This window comes from Rhinichthys klamathensis, unplaced genomic scaffold (genome assembly GCF_029890125.1).
Source record: "Rhinichthys klamathensis goyatoka isolate OS25496 unplaced genomic scaffold, OSU_Roscu_1.1 h1tg000189l_1, whole genome shotgun sequence".
NCBI classification, from domain to species: Eukaryota; Metazoa; Chordata; class Actinopteri; order Cypriniformes; family Leuciscidae; genus Rhinichthys; species Rhinichthys klamathensis.
This window is the reverse complement of record NW_026606716.1, coordinates 490,625-509,082: the sequence shown is the minus strand read 5'-3', so window position 1 is coordinate 509,082 and position 18,458 is coordinate 490,625. Positions and strand designations below refer to the sequence as shown.

The 18,458-nt window shown below is 40.2% G+C and overlaps 1 protein-coding gene across 4 annotated transcripts in view; it reads left to right on the top strand.

Moving 5' to 3' along the window:
* Positions 1 to 17,572, top strand: part of cyth1a (cytohesin 1a) — a 75,260-nt gene extending 57,688 nt beyond the window's left edge. For 3 of the 4 annotated variants that reach the window (XM_056261930.1, XM_056261929.1, XM_056261931.1), the window contains exons 4-14: positions 69 to 135; positions 231 to 349; positions 2,881 to 2,961; positions 3,151 to 3,263; positions 4,535 to 4,683; positions 7,007 to 7,119; positions 12,283 to 12,361; positions 14,704 to 14,772; positions 16,579 to 16,733; positions 16,917 to 17,162; positions 17,218 to 17,572. In XM_056261930.1, coding sequence (XP_056117905.1) covers positions 69 to 135; positions 231 to 349; positions 2,881 to 2,961; positions 3,151 to 3,263; positions 4,535 to 4,683; positions 7,007 to 7,119; positions 12,283 to 12,361; positions 14,704 to 14,772; positions 16,579 to 16,733; positions 16,917 to 16,995 — 1,024 coding nt within the window. In that variant the 3' untranslated portion in view covers positions 16,996 to 17,162; positions 17,218 to 17,572. The remainder of the gene's footprint in view (positions 1 to 68; positions 136 to 230; positions 350 to 2,880; positions 2,962 to 3,150; positions 3,264 to 4,534; positions 4,684 to 7,006; positions 7,120 to 12,282; positions 12,362 to 14,703; positions 14,773 to 16,578; positions 16,734 to 16,916; positions 17,163 to 17,217) is intronic. The other variant, XM_056261928.1, reaches the window with a different exon arrangement.
* The last annotated feature ends 886 nt before the right edge of the window (positions 17,573 to 18,458 follow it).

Sequence of the window (18,458 nt, the reverse complement as noted above, 5' to 3'; positions counted from 1 at the left end):
CCTTGTGACATCTTTGGTTTGTGACGTCACGAGTTCAGTTTATAATCTACTGACCATTGTCCCCGCAGGAAAAACATGCAAAGGAACAAACAAGTGGCAATGGGCCGTAAGAAATTCAACATGGACCCCAAAAAGGTGATTAAGCGGTCTATTAAAGCATATTCACTGAATGATTTCTATGCGTGTCATTTGTCTTGGAGGCTAAACACCTTGAACGTGTGTGTTTGCAGGGGATCCAGTTCCTCATTGAAAACGACCTTCTGAAGAACACCAGTGAAGACATCGCACGGTTCCTCTACAAGGGTGAAGGTCTTAACAAGACTGCAATAGGAGACTACCTCGGAGAGAGGTGTGTGTGGTTATTAGTGCACATCCGCTGGGCCAGATAAAGGGCCGTTCTAAACATTTGGGGATTTGGTGGCGACACTGTCGGTGATGGGGTCACAGGCCTTTAAAAGACAAAATGAACGGACAGAAACCAGTTGAAATAGTGATTGTTGAAGTGCAATATTTCATAATTTGATCAATTCATGCACATTGTTTCAGGTTTTAGGGATATCGAAGTGCTTTGTAGCTTTTGGTTCTTTTAGGCGTGGTCACATTAGTGAAATTTCAGTCAATATCACAGGTAAAAAGTCTATCAATAGAGGAGTGATGAACAAAGCACTACTTACACAAAAGTCACTTTCAAACCAAGCACCTTTCTGTTGGTCAACGCGACGAGTTTGCATGAAAAACACCAACAGGATGTGAAATATGTGGAGAAATGCCATTATGGGAAAGTCCAAATTGCAAAGATTTCTATTGAAATGACTGGATTTTCATACGTTTTGCTGAGCGTTGGTTAGTGTAACCGCACTTTTAGAACCCAAGTTTATATGTCAGTCCATTGCTTTGGTGTGGTATATTTGCATTGCTATTTAAATGCTATATAATTAAAATCTGAATCAATAAAATATTATAAATTGGCCATTTATGTTGGAATCACCAAAATGCATATCATGTTAAAATGCGACGTCAGAGGATGGAAGCAGCATTTCTACAACTTTAAATCCACCTAATATCTATCAACTGGCCCTTCTGGTTAATTCCTGGAAACCAGTGTCATCTTCCCACTGTAATTTGCTGAGAGACGGGATAATGTGGATTGTTCTGTGAATCCCTGATTGCCCTTTTATCCGGACTCTAAGCTCATTAGACTCTTCATATTTAAGGAATGCTGACTCAAACAGGACTGAAATTCAGACATGTTATTCTAGTTCACTGGGCAACACCTAGTGACATGGTTGCGTCTGCACAAGAATTCCTTCTTTTCTCTCTCTCTCTCGATCTCATGCTGGGTTTCGTTGCGTCCGCCTCCTTGTTTTCTGTTCCTCCTCGGTCTGGGTGTGGCTGCTGAAACGCTCAGGAGACAGAGCAGAGCTTTCTATGACAGCAGATCAGATTGTCTCTGTTAGGGAGGGGGTCTGCAGGGCTGTGGACCGTCACCAGATCACCGGGAAAGGGTGTAGAGAGGACGAGATCGCCCTCATTCCCCATGTGGGATATCACATCCTCCGCTTGCAGAGAGTAAATGTCATGCTTTCGAAAAATAATGCAGTCCTGAATGATCTCACATCCACTTCGTCTCGAGTCTTAAGCTGCGTCCCAAATGACACACTTATGCACTATGTACTCATCTGTGTAGTGTTCATTTTATAAGGTTATTTTGTCACTCAACATTGGAGTCTGATGCCCCGCCCCGTCCACTACGTACTTAAAGATGTGGCGGTCGAGTGCATGAAGTGTCCAATATTCCACACTTCGCTTTTTCCGTTAATTTAATGCATCATCCGGGTATTTAAAGTGCACCTAATTTTCATTAAACGCACTACTCACACTATTTATACTTAAAAACATCATAGAATAGTGCATAAGTATGCGAATTGGGACGCACCTATAGACAAGAGACCACATGAGTGACACATTTACTTATCCTTAATGCATGTAAAAGGGCAGTAATTATGTAAAATGTCTCCTTTTGTGTTCCATGGACGAGAGAAAGCCATACAATGACATGAGTGTGGTTAAAAAAAAATGACAGAATATTTATTTGTTGGTGAATTATTCCTTAAAGGGACAGTTTACTACAAAATTTAAATGGTCATCAATTATGTCGTTCTAAACCTATCTTCAAAACCCAAATGAAGATATTTTTTATGAAATATATGAGCTTTCTGTTAATTCTACCAAAACTTTCAAGTTTCAAAATGTTCATGAAGACTTTGAAAAAGCAATCCATATGAATCGAGTGGTTTAATGCAAAACTGTTGAAGAGACATGATCTATATTTATGACGAACAGATTAAATGTAGGCTTTTATTCACATAAACATTCGTCAACACACACATATATAGAGCACATCAGTATATGGTAAATAAATGATGAACTAAAGTCTTGTGGGTTTGGAACGACTTGAGTATTTGATGGCAGCATTTTTTGAGTGAACTATCCCTTTAAACTTCTGTTACTCCAATAAAGGCCCATTCATAGCATTAGCGATAATGATACAGATAAATTATCTATAGATCATATTCCACACCACATAATGGGACAGAGAAACTATATCATTGGAATCACTTTAGATTGATTTCCCCCCCAGCATTGACAGCCAATCAGAATCCGTCCTGCTTTAAAGAGCTCGAGCATTTAAAGCGACAGTCGCCAAAACTGCAGCTTGCGCTTATAATAAACAGAACGTTATCTTCCATTGGTGTGAATGCCATTATAGTTATCTTTATAGTCATCATTCTCGGTGTGAACGGGCATTAAGATGCTTTGGATGAAAGTGTCTGCTGAATAATACTTACCACTTGCTCTCATTTCCACATTGTTCAACAGGGATGAATTGAATCTCCAGGTCCTTCATGCTTTTGTGGAGCTGCATGAGTTCACTGATTTGAACCTGGTTCAGGCTCTCAGGTAAAAGTTGTGTTTATAGCTGTAAATAATATGTATACTGTGCATGTTTGAAATTTGCGAAAGGTTTAATACATTTGCCAACACAAACCACATTGGGTACAATATCCTTCAATCCAGTGTAATGTGTGATATCAGCTGTGATTTGATATATCCTTCGTACTAATATCCTTGATGTTGGTCTCTGCACAGGCAGTTCCTCTGGAGTTTCAGGCTTCCTGGCGAGGCACAGAAGATTGACCGAATGATGGAGGCGTTTGCCCAGCGCTACTGCCAATGCAACCCGGGAGTCTTTCAGTCCACAGGTGGGTCTACTTTACACTGTAGTCTGTGTTCGGTATATGACTTTATCACTCTACTAAAGCATAAAAATATCTTAATATGTTTACATAAATTGAGGAAACATGCTAAGTTCACATACTAGATTCTCTGAAAAAACACCGGTTATTTTACTGTGAAATGTGTGTTTCCAGGCTGGGATGTTTGTTATTTTCTTGGTCTGTGATACTGAACGCTGCCAATTTTCATTGTCCGTTGCGCTCGTTCCCGTTGCGTGTGCTCAAACTGGCGACCCGTGTGAGCGCCGTCCCGTCTGAGGAGCAGGAGGCGGGAGAAAAGGCGATCTCCGATATTTTTATCCGGCTGCAGTACCTATTTCGACCACTAGTTGTCATTCTTACAGACTGCACCTTTAAACCTGCATTAATAACATATCCAAGAAACATGAGCAGTGTTTCACCAATTCTGCTTTCCCTTAGCCTGGGAAAACCCAGACAACTTCCGGCAAATTTAGATTTGCTCTGAGAGTTAGTCTGGCAAAGAGCTCATTCAAGCCCATTTCCAATCCGTCGAAATCGAGGCACCAATCAGAAGCGTTGGGGCGGGCTTTACACGATGACGACAGCGCTGGGATTTTGAAGCAGATTTTGTCGCCTACATTACAAAGATGGATGCCGCCGTCGAACATCACTCGTTCGAATCAGCTATCGCGTCTGTTTTAAGCGATTTGAACGTTTCCTTTTTGTTAAAAACCGAGCAAAGAACAACACTGGGAGATGTGTCTCCGCCGCTCTGCATACGCCATCTCCTTCATCGCTCTGATTGGGTTTAGGTCTCTCCGCGACGTCCGTTGGTGACGCCCCTCTGGAAATGATTTGTCTATGACGCTTTGCCAGACCATAACTCAGTTACAACTGAGAATGGTCTGGTTTTAGCCAGGCTAGCTTTCCCTAGTAAATACTCATGAATTGAGAGCTGGAAATATCGAAGTAGCCGAGATTTAAAACACATGTAAATATAGTTAAATGAAAGTTTCCTGGCAAATGGCAACAACTTGTATTGTGTAATGCTAGCAGTGTGTAAAAATCCCACACACATTTTTTTGCTGTAGATGTATTAGACTCTCTTCCGTCCAGGACGTTCTTGTCATGATCTCTGTAACTCCACAGTCGTCCTCATTAGCATTCACTCGAGTTATGAGCGTGACATTTTTAAGGAGCCAGTGTGCCTGTGAAAATGCTGAATCAGAAGCAATGTCAGTGTGGATGGTTGTAACGAGCTGCTTGTTTGTGTGCAGACACGTGCTACATTTTGTCGTTCGCCATCATCATGTTGAACACCAGCCTTCACAACCCAAACGTGAAGGACAAGCCCCCAGTGGAGCGCTTCATCTCCATGAACAGAGGCATCAATGAGGGCGGAGACCTGCCGGAGGACCTGCTCAGGGTTGGTCTCCTCTTACGCCTGTAGATGCTGTTATATTCTTGTGTTTGTGTTATTGTGGTAGCGCTGTATGCCCTCTTTGTCCCTTATCCCGATTCACTTTCCCCAGCGCTTCTTAGAAAACACTCGCCGCACGGTCCGTGTAACGCTTCACAATATAGTTTGCACACCGTACAATGCAAAATGCAAAAAAACAAAATCAATAGATACTTTTTTCTAAATTGTGACTTGAGAAACAAACATCTCGTGTGATCTTGTGGTTGTACTGTACCGTGCAAAATGAACAACAGTATAAGGTCTATTAATAAAGTAAAGTAAGAACAAATAAGTAGGGAAAATACAAACAAGGGCGATGTGCCAACTCAGTCCCCAGGCCACCGGGATTTCACTTTTCCTGGCTGCTCCCGATGGCCAGTCCGAGACGGCCTTATAATTTAGCACAGTTAGACTGTTAATAATAAAATTATGGCACTTTGGGTGAAAAAGGTCGTCCTCTGTGTTCAGTAGGGCTGGGTATTGACACAAATTTCACAATTCGATGTGATTTCGATTCACAAGCTTGCAATTCGATTCGATTCCGATTCAACATTGATTATTTTGGATATCAGGTACAATACATGGCAAATGTTCTCAAGGAAAACAAATCTCTTAACTAATGCTGTAAACTATGGGAGTCAGTTGTAGCCTACTTAGGCTTCATTAGCCTACTATAATATTGAAGGTAAAAATGAACTGATTTGTAGCTATACAAACACTTAAATTACACTTTTATTTATTTTTATAATAATAAAGTTATATGAAATATAAACATTTAAATGGTGGCTGTCATAAAAACTTCCCAGATTTATTCAAACATGCATTAAATATCGAAGAACATTCAAAATTATAATGAATATGTAATATGGTGCATATATTTAGCAAAATGCTCCTCTTTAGAGTTAATTTTTCTAGCTGACTAACGAGTTTATGGTCACATATGGTTTTTCTGAGGTAAATGTGACGTTACATGACATTGTTTACAAGTTGTTTTACTGACGTCTTTCCACGGGTGAAACACAGATTGAGCGATTCCATGTGAGATGATACGGATTTCGATAAGTTGTACTCTATCTTTTAACACACTTTCAGACGCTCATTCATGTTTACTTCGCGCTGTAACTGGTATTGTTAAGGCAGAAGAGGAGATCATGTGCTTCTCTTGAGCTCAGCCAGAGCGATCTCACGCCACAGCGCCAAAACGCTATTTATGTTTTTGAATTTCGTAAGAAAATGGACGTAATTTGAGACTTTATTTAGTATCAATAGTAACAAAGCACAAAGATTATTGCGATTTATTGGATGGGATGAGTGCTACAATGTTCCATTCATTCATCAAATGAAAACAGGATGACTAATCGATTGTTGAGATTTAAGAATCGATATCGGTTCGTAAAAATGAGAATCGATTAATATCGAGAAATCGATATTTTTTTACCCAGCCCTAGTGTTCAGTGGTTTAAACTTCTCCTCAACACGCGTGCAGTGTAAATAAAGCAGTTACATCAATGAAATGATAGTAAAGTTAGTCCACACCCCGTGCTAATGGTACCGCCCACGGCGCTAATAGAAAATCGTTTAGATTTAATTTATTCAAATGTTTGTTTCTGAACTCTCAATTTAGCAAAAGTAAAATTGGAAAAAAGGGCCAAAAAGGCAAATTTCCATTAATAATGTAACCAAAAACTACATTTTTCATTTTTGCATAATTGTCTGGTCTGAAAGCTGAGTTGAGAAATAACAGCTTGACATTCAAAGGGATTGTTGGTCTACATTTTCTAATTCGTCTTTCTCTCATCTGTCTTTGTTCGCCCGTCGGGTATAATTGAGGACGTAAATGAAAATACATTACATGATTAAATGACTAAAATGCAGAGTAATAAATGGTGAATGAATGAGCAGAACAGAATAGCAGGAAATGAAAGAAAACATGTTCAGAATAGAGCGTTGATCACTGTGTTTACAGGAATAGTCCAGTAGCGATGTGTGGATTGTGTGATTGATGAATGTTTCTATAGTCACATTTGAAATTATAGAAATGTAATCACTGAATATGTTAACATATTAGTTTGACTGTGTGTGTATATATATATATGGGCAGGAAGTGGGAAACAGTGAATGGTCCCACTTTCTAGACTAGATGATATTATCCAACAATGAATAACTTTTTTGCAGGCACTCTATAGTGTCATCTGTCTCTCCTTGTAAGGATATTTGAGGCCGTTCTGTAGGTGGAGTGTGTGTGTTCGTTCATCTTTTGAGCTTCATAGTCTTGCTTTGACTCCTACAGAACCTGTATGACAGCATCAAGAACGAGCCCTTCAAAATCCCAGAGGATGACGGCAACGACTTGACACACACTTTCTTCAACCCGGACAGAGAGGGCTGGCTGCTCAAACTGGGTGAGTGGGACTACATGAGTAAAGGTGACGACACCTACGTTTGAGTAAGAAGTGTCCGGTACAAACACACGAGTGAGATGTAAGGCCGTCACACACTCACTTCTATAAGCTCGTCTGACGATCCTCACACACTATACAGTGTCTCTTCTCACATCATATGAAGGTAATAACACTTGATGATCATAGTGAAGCACGAGTTTAATCAGAGCTGGATGCTGGGAATCAATATCTCAAGCTGCAGATGAGACACTAGAAATAAAGTATTATAAGTCTACTCATAAACTTACTCTAGCTCCCCTTTGTAATCTGCAATATTGTCATAAACAGGTTTCAGGAGTTTCTGTATAATACTTAATGTTCACGGCTACGCCGCTAATGAGTATAATATTACATTATAACGTCTTGAATTATGATGAATTATACTCATAAACGCACATCTTTCTATGTTTATGTGCCAAGTTGGCGCGTTGCTTAGCAACTGTAAACACACTAGTTATTTGAATGATTCTGATTCGTTCGTGTAACAATTGCTTGAAGATTAGCATCTGCTACACTGATTGTTAACCCGAGTGAAGCCTTATCGCTGTAATAACTTTCATTAAGATTGTTCATAAGGATAAGTTGTCTTATGAATGCGATATAGGCGAGTTCTCAACTTTTTAAAATCCAAGGCCCACAGCAATATTTACTGAATAAGGATCTGAATTAAGAATCATAACTGAGTAGATTATGTATACTACTACATGCTTATTATTATTATTATTATAGCCCGGGCCTAAACGCTCCTGAGAGGACACGTCGTCCTCTTCCGCATACACGGACAGGGAAAGTAATTGTGAATTGAATGTCTGCTGATTCCACTTGTACTTTGATTCCCTGTTTTATTTTTGGAGCGTTCCTCTGTGACTCACAGTACTTTCTTTGATCAGAGAGGCAGCGCGTGTGGGGAGTATGATTTCCTATTTAATTTAATTATTTTTGTTTCCTTTTCTTCCTCATTTGTTTGTTTGTTCCCATGATTTTGGCTGTTGTCTTTCCCTCAGGAGGTATGTACACCTGTTCTTCCCAAGCAATCGCTCATCTCTCCGCTCGCAGGTGCTTTTGGTGATCCAGCCTTGCTTCCTGTCCCCTGTTTCTGTTGTTAGCCACTGTAGGGTCATCATTTCCCATGGGGTCCGTCTTTCCATGAGTTTACTCTAGTTTTTACATGTTCCTTCATTTGTCTGTCTGACGGCTCCTTTTATCCATCGAATCAGCGACTCGTCCACGTGCCGCCCTGTCTCTGTATGGTGGCGGGTGCTTGGGGTTTGATTTTGTGGCCAGTGTATTGAACAGCACCTCTCTCTGTTTGCTGTGGTGTCTCTCTCTCTCTCTCTCTCTCTCTCTCTCTCTCTCTCTCTCTCTCTCTCTCTCTCTCTCTCTCTCTCTCTCTCTCTCTCTCTCTCTCTCTGTGTCATTTCCACTTTGGGAGCTGCAGTGTTTTCTGCTTCCTCTCAGTCTGAACGGAGCCCTACAAACACCAATGAAAACAGCAACAAAGAAAATGAAACATGTACGATTAAAGGATAGTTCACTCAAAAATGAAAAATCTGTCATTGTTTCCTCACCAAACTCATATGACTTTCTCCCGAGGAACAGCGTCTGGCCTTATTCAGGTTAATGTGCCGTCATAAAGGTTTTAAGCCTCGGTTTTGGCTCTCGTCAGCTCGTGTGCGTCTTATCGTTTTTGAACGGGCAGACACACACACACACACTTATGTCAAAATGCCCGTGTTGGTGAGTGTCCTTGTAAACGCAGTCAGTTATTTCTTGAATAAACATAGACATATACTGTGTCAATTCATTAGATCTGTGCATTCGGTCTTAAAGTGACAGCCGCCTAATAAACCTGATGCCTGTCTGTGTTAATTACACACACAAAATAATAATACAAAGAGAAAATCACACACTGTTCTTGACTGAATGACTTTTATAGCTTTAATTCATACAGAAAATACTTTTCTTTTCTTTTTTTACATTTGATTTGTAGACCTGAAAAACTTCAAGCACTATTTATTTCATTTGTATCTTTTTTTCCTGTTGTATTTATTTTTTCAGTTTTTCATAAATAGCTTCTTTGTTCATATTCTCTTACTGACTGTTCTTTACTTGTTTACTCTACTCACATTAGACTAGGTTTAGTATTAATTGTCGATAATTATGAAATTTCAATTGTGTCTAAGGTTTTGATGACACAACCTTATTTCAGGCAAAATAACTGTATCTTGATTTATATTGTTATAGTGAAATAAAATGACTGATATCGTAACACAGGTTTTTGCTCATATCGCCCATCCCCATTTGTATGGAAAAGAGCAGCTCGGACTTTCTTCAAAACGTCCTCTTTTGTGTTTAAGGAAGAAGGGACTCATACCCGTTTGGGAAAAATGATGACAGGTTTTTCATTTCTCTGTGAACTCTTCCTTTAAAAATGACGTTCAGTCGCTTCACTGCTATTGGTTGAATGGCTGGACGAGTGAACATGATGTGTTTGATCCGTTTAGACTGAGTCAGAAAACTGCACCTGGACCAAAGACTGCTACTCGTCATGCTCTACGTAAAGTGTGTGTGTGTGTGTGTGTATATATGTGTGATGCTGGACTGCAGCGCTGAGGAAAGTGTGTGTGTGTGTGTGTGTGTGAGATGCTGGACTGCAGCGCTGAGGAAAGTGTGTGTGTGTGTGTGTGTGTGTGTGTGTGTGTGTGTGTGTGTGTGTGTGTGTGTGTGTGTGTGTGTGTGTGTGTGTGTGTGTGTGTGTGTGTGTGTGTGTGTGGTCAGATCGGACTCACCACTATGATGCTGGGTGAAGGTGGGTTTCATTTGATGGATCAGACTGACATCACGAAGGCTGACACCAAAATAAAACCAAATCTAAAGTGTTCAATTTCATTTACATCAGCATTCATGTAATAAATTCAGTAGCACTTTAGTTTAGGGTCCAATTCCCCCTATTAACAAGTGGCTTATCATCATGCATATTTACTAGAATATTGGCTGTGTATTAGTACTTCTAAAGCAAATATTAATGCCTTTTATTCTGCATGACCTTATTCCAACCCAATACCTGAACTTAACAACTACCTTACTAACTGTTAATAAGCAGTAAGTATGAGTTATTGAGGCAAAAGTCATAGTTAATAGTTAGAATTGCACCCTAATGTAAAGTGTGATTATAATATAAAAAAAAATAAAACATCCAAAGATGTGATTTCCTGTTGTGTGGTGAGAGATGACTGAAGGCCAGTCCTCACTCCCTTCTCCCTTTGAGAGACGCTTCCCGACCGGAGTCATTCATAACTCAGCCAATCAGCTTGCTCGGAGACTCTGATGCGTGTCCGTGTGTCCGCCGCTCCTGCCAGGACTGGGATACAGCGCAGGAGGACCGGGATGGGGATCAGGACAGCTTTAGGGGGCTGGACATGCCAGATGTCATGGGAAACTACTTTAATAACATTAGGCCTGTCACGTCATCAATTTTGAGCTGATCAAATATTTCTCTTGGAAACACAATCTTTCTTTACTGCTGTGAAAATAATGTTTTGAAAGTTTAAATATTTCTCAAAATATAATATAACTTCTATAACTATAATATAATGTAATAAAGGTCAAACTTTTAAAATAATCAACTTTTTTTAATGTTTTTGAAAGAAGGCTGTATTTATTTAATCAAAAATGCAGTAAAATAATCAAATATTATTATAATTTAAAATAAGTATTTTCTATTTTAACATATTTTAAAATGTAGTTAATTCCTGAATTTTCAGCAGGCCGGTCACATGATCCTTCATAATAACATTTTGAATATTTTTGCTAAAATTTAATTGTGCAAAATGTGACTGAAGTTTAAGCTGCACAATTACCTCAAATATTTGCAATAAGATCGAATAACCGCAATCAGACAATTGATCAATAATCGCGACAGGCCTAAACGGCGTTCTGCTAATTATGTTATAGTCATTATGAATGCAGATTTTATGAGAGACTTCATATGATATTTGTACAGTACTTTTACTGCAGAATCAGCTGCATTATAATGTGAAGACGAAACGCTGAATAGATGGGAATATACCTTCCCCTGTATAATATTCTTCTTTCCCCCCTTTTTTATTTAGTTATGATTAATAAAATATGAAACAAATGCCTATGGGCATGTTATGCATCAACTACCCTGACACACACACTTAGATAAAAGTGTTTTGGTTGCACTATAGTGTCTATTAGTTGTACAGGCGTCTCCTTTGCCAGTGCGATCAGGTCTCCCAGCAGAGGTCAGAGGTCATCCTCTGGTCACTGTTTGCCTCTATAGAGAGGGACGTGGGAAATGAGCTCAGCCTGATAGCAGATTACTAACACAGTGTGATAATCACCATATGTGACCCTGCTGGACCACAAAATCAGTCACGAGTCGCACGGGTGTATTTGTGGCAATAGCCAACAACCCATTGTATGGGTAAAATTATCAAGTTTTCTTTTATGCCAAAAATCATTAGGATATTAAGTAAAGATCACATTTCATGAAGATATTTTGTAAATTTCCTACCGTAAAAATATAAAACACGTATTTGTGTGAGTGAATGCAGCACAATCACGAACACGCACAACTTTAAAGAAGATTTTCTCAATGTTTCGATTTTTTTGCACCCTCAGATTCCAGATTTCCAAATCTCGGACAAATATTGTCCTATCCTAACAAACTAACAAACCAATGCGTCAATGGGAAGCTTATTTATTCAGCGTTCAGGTGATGTATGAGTCTCAATCACATAATTGTGACCCATGTGACTGGTTTTGTGGTCCAGGCTCACACATCGAGCGCTGAAGTGATGTATAGGTGCGCATCACACGGGTCCCCCCTGGTCCCTCGTCGGGGCGTTAGGAGGTTCAGGGGTCTTTCAGTGGGACAGCTGTCAGGTGTGTGTGATCGCTGTGGAGGGTCACTGCTGGACTGGTTTGAGCATGGTGTGCTGCTGGTAAGGAATGCTTACTGGACGTGGAGTGGCTGTAGAAGAGCTCATGTCTGTCCATCTGTCTGTCCGTCTGTCTGTCTGCTCCTCTGCCGCTCAACTCTTCAGCTGCTCGTCTGACGGCTCGTGTGCGGGAGACTAACGCTCCTCTGTTGCTCCTCAGGAGGACGTGTCAAAACCTGGAAGAGGCGTTGGTTCATCCTCACTGATAACTGCCTTTACTACTTTGAGTACACTACTGTAAGTACTGACAACACATGGCATGCTGCAGTACGTCATTTATATATATATATATATATATATATATCAGGGTTTCCGTTGTCCGGTAATTAGCCAGGAAAAAAATGAAATGTCAGAAAAAATTAAATCTCTCCGGTCAAATTGTCCGATTAAAATGGCCTAATAATCCCACCCCCCTAACACAATCTGAATTTGAGAATAAGCCTAAAATGTATAAAGCAAAAATACACCGACCGATCAGAAGGGTTATTTCCCATTTTACAAGCATTGAGTCTGCGGACACTGCTCCTCTTATGGGCTACAACAGCAGAAGACCCCACCAGGTACCACTCATCTCCACTACAAATAGGAAAAAGAGGCTACAATTTGCAAGAGCTCACCAAAATTGGACAGTTGAAGACTGGAAAGATGTTGCCTGGTCTGATGAGTCTCGATTTCTGTTGAGACATTCAGATGGTAGAGTCAGAATTTGGCGTAAACAGAATGAGAACATGGAACCATCATGCCTTGTTACCACTGTGCAGGCTGGTGGTGGTGGTGGTGTAATGGTGTGGGGGATGTTTTCCTGGCACACTTTAGGCCTCTTAGTGCCAATTGGGCATCGTTTAAATGCCACGGCCTACCTGAGCATTGTTTCTGACCATGTCCATCCCTTTATGGCCACCATGTACCCATCCTCTGATGGCTACTTCCAGCAGGATAATGCAGCATGTCACAAAGCTCGAATCATTTCAAATTGGTTTCTTGAACATGACAATGAGTTCACTGTACTAAAATGGCCCCCACAGTCACCAGATCTCAACCCAATAGAGCATCTTTGGGATGTGGTGGAACGGGAGCTTCGTGTCCTGGATGTGCATCCCACAAATCTCCATCAACTGCAAGATGCTATCCTATCAATATGGGCCAACATTTCTAAAGAATGCTTTCAGCACCTTGTTGAATCAATGCCACGTAGAATTAAGGCAGTTCTGAAGGCGAAAGGGGGTCAAACACAGTATTAGTATGGTGTTCCTAATAATCCTTTAGGTGAGTGTATATATTAGAGCTGCATGATTAATTGTTAAAAGATCGCGATCTTGATTCAAATTCAAACACCCACGTTATCTTATTCCTTAAAGACCCACTCCGATGAAAATAATGTTTTTCTAGGTGTTAACATGTTCTTGTGGCATTTTTCTGATGTTAGTGGACATATCTTGAGAAAAATAAGCTCAAAGTTGTATTTCTGAGTATTTCTACATTCGAATGGCTGTGAATCAGTAGCAGACGCTAAAATGCCGGCTAAAATAGACTGGAGTTGTGACGTAGTAACTCCACTGGGCGTCTCCACACGCGACGTCTTGGAGTGACATAATGATCAGTGATCTGTGATAACTTTGATTAACTTCGGATAATAATAATTAACGTGTATATAATACTGTTGCCCCACCGGTATTGGGGGTGTAAGCTAGCGGGAGAGACAGAGCTCTCAGCAACGGGCAGGGGGAGGGTCGTCTCCGTGCCAACGGCTCCGCCCACAACGCAGAGGCGAATTGCTAATGAGCTACTGCCGCTCTGCTGAAGCGAAGTCCCAGAAAACGGCACAGATTTTGTGATTTGGGCTAAAAATGGCATAATCATAATTTAAAGACCACTGGGAATGTTTAAAAATAGCTCAAAATATGATCGGAGTGGGACTTTAAAGACAACGATTCTCCTGTCTATTAAACATTTGACAGAATCACAGTTCATGTACACTATAGATATGAAACCGCTTCACAAACACTCTTTAATACCACACAGTATCAGTACTTCTGTCCCTCAAATATTAATATTATCACAGAAGGATAAAAGTTATAGTTCGGTTATAAACCCTGATGTCTACGGTAGTGATCAAAATAGATCAAATCACATTTTGAAAGTAACATGACGCATTAAATATCGATTATAATGTTACACAGGTTGGTGGGGACAAGTGATTGTTAACACAATGTGTTTGCCATTGAATCATTCATTCATTCAAGAGATTTGTTTTAAAACTGCGATTCATCCAGTCATTAAACAAGTGACGTTTTTTGAACAAGTGACGAGTCATTGAATAATCTTTTAATCAAATCAATTAATTGTTTTTAAATTGATTGCAGCAATTAACATTTTATCAGAACCTCTAGAAAACGACATGTTATTTTGTTCAGTTGTCTATTCAGAATGAGGGAGAATCGTGATCTGTGTTTGAAACAAAAATGATCATGCTTCTAAATGTATCCAGAAACATGCTGGTCTAATATGTACACTAATATATATATATATATATTAAGAAATTATGCTAAACATAAACTAAAGTGTCTCTTTTCATGTAGGATAAGGAACCAAGAGGCATCATCCCTCTGGAAAACCTCAGCATCCGTGAAGTGGAGGACAAGAAACCGGTAAACTCCGAATCTTTTCCTGATTATCTGGAGACAGTTCATGTTTCCTCTGATCCGGTGTGTGGAGGAAACATTTGCTATGTTTGCATAATGCTCCGTTACCTTGAGGGAATTCAACACTTTGGCTGCATCCCAATACTATAGTGTGCTAGGAGTAGTGCGTCCCAAATCATATTATATTGGGAATAGGGTCCCAAAGGTGTCCGGACACTGAGACGCGCTATAAAAAGTAATGAATTTCGCTTGATTCTAACCCTCTTCGGTAACTCTTTACTTGAGTGCATAAGACTGACACGACACCTTCATAATCATGACATGACACACATCATGAATATGAAGGAGGGTTTATGCATGTTTTATGACAACTGTCATTAAGTGTCATTCGCTCAATTATGAAATTTTTTATGCAAATATGACATAGTTTGAGATGTCTTTATGACACCTTGACATAAACCAATACATCATAACCTGTCAGTGTCTTTGACAACTTGACATTACTGAGACAACACAACCTGTCATAAATATGTCATAAACATGACATAGCAGAATAATTATCAGACTTAAAGCACTTAGCTTTATGGGTTAACATTACATTAAACTGTCATGTGGTTGGTTTTGACATTGGCTGTCATGAGGCCATTATAACATTTTAATGACATATTCAATGTGTACCACTGTAGTTGAGGTCAAGAAAAATGCCTCATGACACAGTTATAATGCCTCATGACACCGTTATAATGCCTCATGACACAGTTATAATGCCTCATGACACAGTTATAATGGCTCATGACACAGTTATAATGCCTCATGACACAGTTATAATGCCTCATGACCGTTATAATGCCTCATGACCGTTATAATGCCTCATGACACAGTTAAAATGCCTCATGACACAGTTATAATGCCTCATGACACAGTTATAATGCCTCATGACACAGTTATAATGGCTCATGACACAGTTATAATGGCTCATGACACAGTTATAATGCCTCATGACACAGTTATAATGCCTCATGAGACAGTTATAATGCCTCATGACAGTTATAATGCCTCATGACACAGTTATAATGCCTCATGACAGTTATAATGCCTCATGACAGTTATAATGCCTCATGACACAGTTATAATGCCTCATGACACAGTTATAATGCCTCATGACACAGTTATAATGGCTCATGACACAGTTATAATGGCTCATGACACAGTTATAATGCCTCATGACACAGTTATAATGCCTCATGACAGTTATAATGCCTCATGACACAGTTATAATGGCTCATGACACAGTTATAATGCACAGTTATAATGCCTCATGACACAGTTATAATGCCTCATGACACAGTTATAATGGCTTCATGACAGCCAATGTCAAAACCAACCACATGACAGTTTAATGTAATGTTAACCCATAAAGCTAAGTGCTTTCCTAAGTCTGATAATTAATCTGCTATGTCATGTATATGACATATTTATGACAGGTTGTGTTGTCTTAGTAATGTCAAGTTGTCATAAAGACACTGACAGGTTATGATGCATTGGTTTATGTCAAGGTGTCATGACAAAGACATCTCAAACAATGTCATATTTGCATTAAAAATGTCATGATTGAGCGAATGACACTTAATGACAGTTGCCATAAACATGCATAAAACCTCCTTCATATTCATGACATGCATGTCATGATTATGAAGGTGTCATGTCAGTCTTACGCACACCCCTTCAAGTAAAGTGTTACCCGCTCTTCTACACTTGACTTCTCCTCCTAGTGGTCAGATGTGTGACGGCCCGCTTGTGTTTGCTTCTCAGAACTGCTTCGAGCTCTTCATCCCCGATAATAAGGACCAGGTGATCAAGGCGTGCAAGACGGAGGCGGACGGACGCGTGGTGGAGGGCAATCACACGTTCTACCGCATCTCTGCTCCCACCACCGAGGAGAAAGACGAGTGGATGAACAGCATCAAGTGAGTGTTGCTCGTCCGCACAGTGAGATTCTGCTGTACATGCAGCCATTTAATTTGGGTCTACTCTGCTCTGATTGGTCAGATGGCTCAGTCTGTTGTGATATTACACACTGCATGGAAGGTAACATCTGAAAAAAGCATAATGGAGCAGTTTTTCATATTATTCTTCCTCTTCCTCTCCAGAGCGGCCATCAGCAGAGACCCTTTCTACGAGATGCTGGCAGCGAGGAAGAAGAAGGTGTCCTCTGTGAAGAGACACTAGAGATGCTCAGGTGTTACACATTCAGGACTACTGGAGACAGTTGAGCTGTGAAGAGTCGAACACAACCCCCAACTTCACCAAGACCTGCTCCACTCTTTTTAAACGTCTTCTTGCTCAGCTCAAGCGTGTGTGTGTGTGTGTGTGTGTGTGTGTGTGTGTGTGTGTGTGTGTGTGTGTGTGTGTGTGTGTGTGTGTGTGTGTGTGTGTGTGTGTGTGTAGAAGGAAGTCAGTGGGATTTTTAACTCTCTAATGCTTCCTTGAAACCCCCAAAGAGAACATTTTTCCTCATGCTTAACCAAAATACGCTCTTTCTGTCTCTCTCTCTCTCTATCCTCTCTCTATCCCTCTCGTCTCTCTTGCACACGCGCGCACTTGCATTATCTGAAATCAGCAGGTCTGACAGAATGTGGAAAACCAAACGAAAGTTCCTACGTGCGTCAGAAAAAGGAAGATTTCCTGTGTGCTATGAAATGTACAGGCAATAAGTGTATTTTTACATTTTGTATCGTGCACAAAAGCGGCTTAGTCCTCAGAGGTTTATTTGTGTATTTAATTGTAAAAAAAACAAAGTTGTTGATGTTTTAAAAGAAACGTCTATTATTTGCAGAACAGAAAAGGAAAGGGTGGTGAAATCCCCCCAGATGCGGTAAACGGCTCCACAGGCGTGTGTTCGTTTTCTTGGCGTCTCTTGAGATGCCACATGCGTATAGTGTGTGTTGTGTGAAGCTGCTTTGTATATTGGCAGCGTTCACAGACATAAGCAGAACGGATGAATGCTGGCCAGCTAAGGATTCTGGGATATCGTCATTACAAGGATGTCATGCATTGGTACTACCTCTCAGACAGACCGGACGGTAATTAACAGATGGGAATGTTTGTATTTTCCACGAGGTCTTTTAACCCAGACCTCCCAATAAAACGCTTATCATAAAGTGAGTAAATGTGCCTAACAACAGCTGAAAGTCCTCGGGATGCTCCAGTGCCTGCTCGCGTTTCTCCAGTCACCCCTTCTTCATCAGTCTAGCAGTTATTCTACACGCTAAATATTCAATCTAAGCAGTATTGGTTTAATTTATCAAAGATGTACATACTTTAGTGTATAGAGAATATTGGTTTCCATTTTATAAATGTGTGTACTGTGTGTAGCAGTATTGTAGTAGTTGAGTGCTATTTTTCTTTCTTTTTTTTTCTTTTTTTTTGATTTTCTGGAGGTCGATACCATTGTAGTGGTAGCCAGATCATGCTGAAATAAAGATATTATAGCAGATGTGGTTGTGTTTTGCTTTCTGTCTTCATCTGGTTCAGTCACACACGCTCTGAGATCAGCTGTTTCTCTCTCCTGGAAAGATTGCAGTTGCTCAATAAAAACATGAACACAATTCATACGCAGTGTATGATGAATACCAGCAGGGGGCGGCATCATGACATCTGTGCAACTGATCCTGCTCAGAAGGAGAGATTAG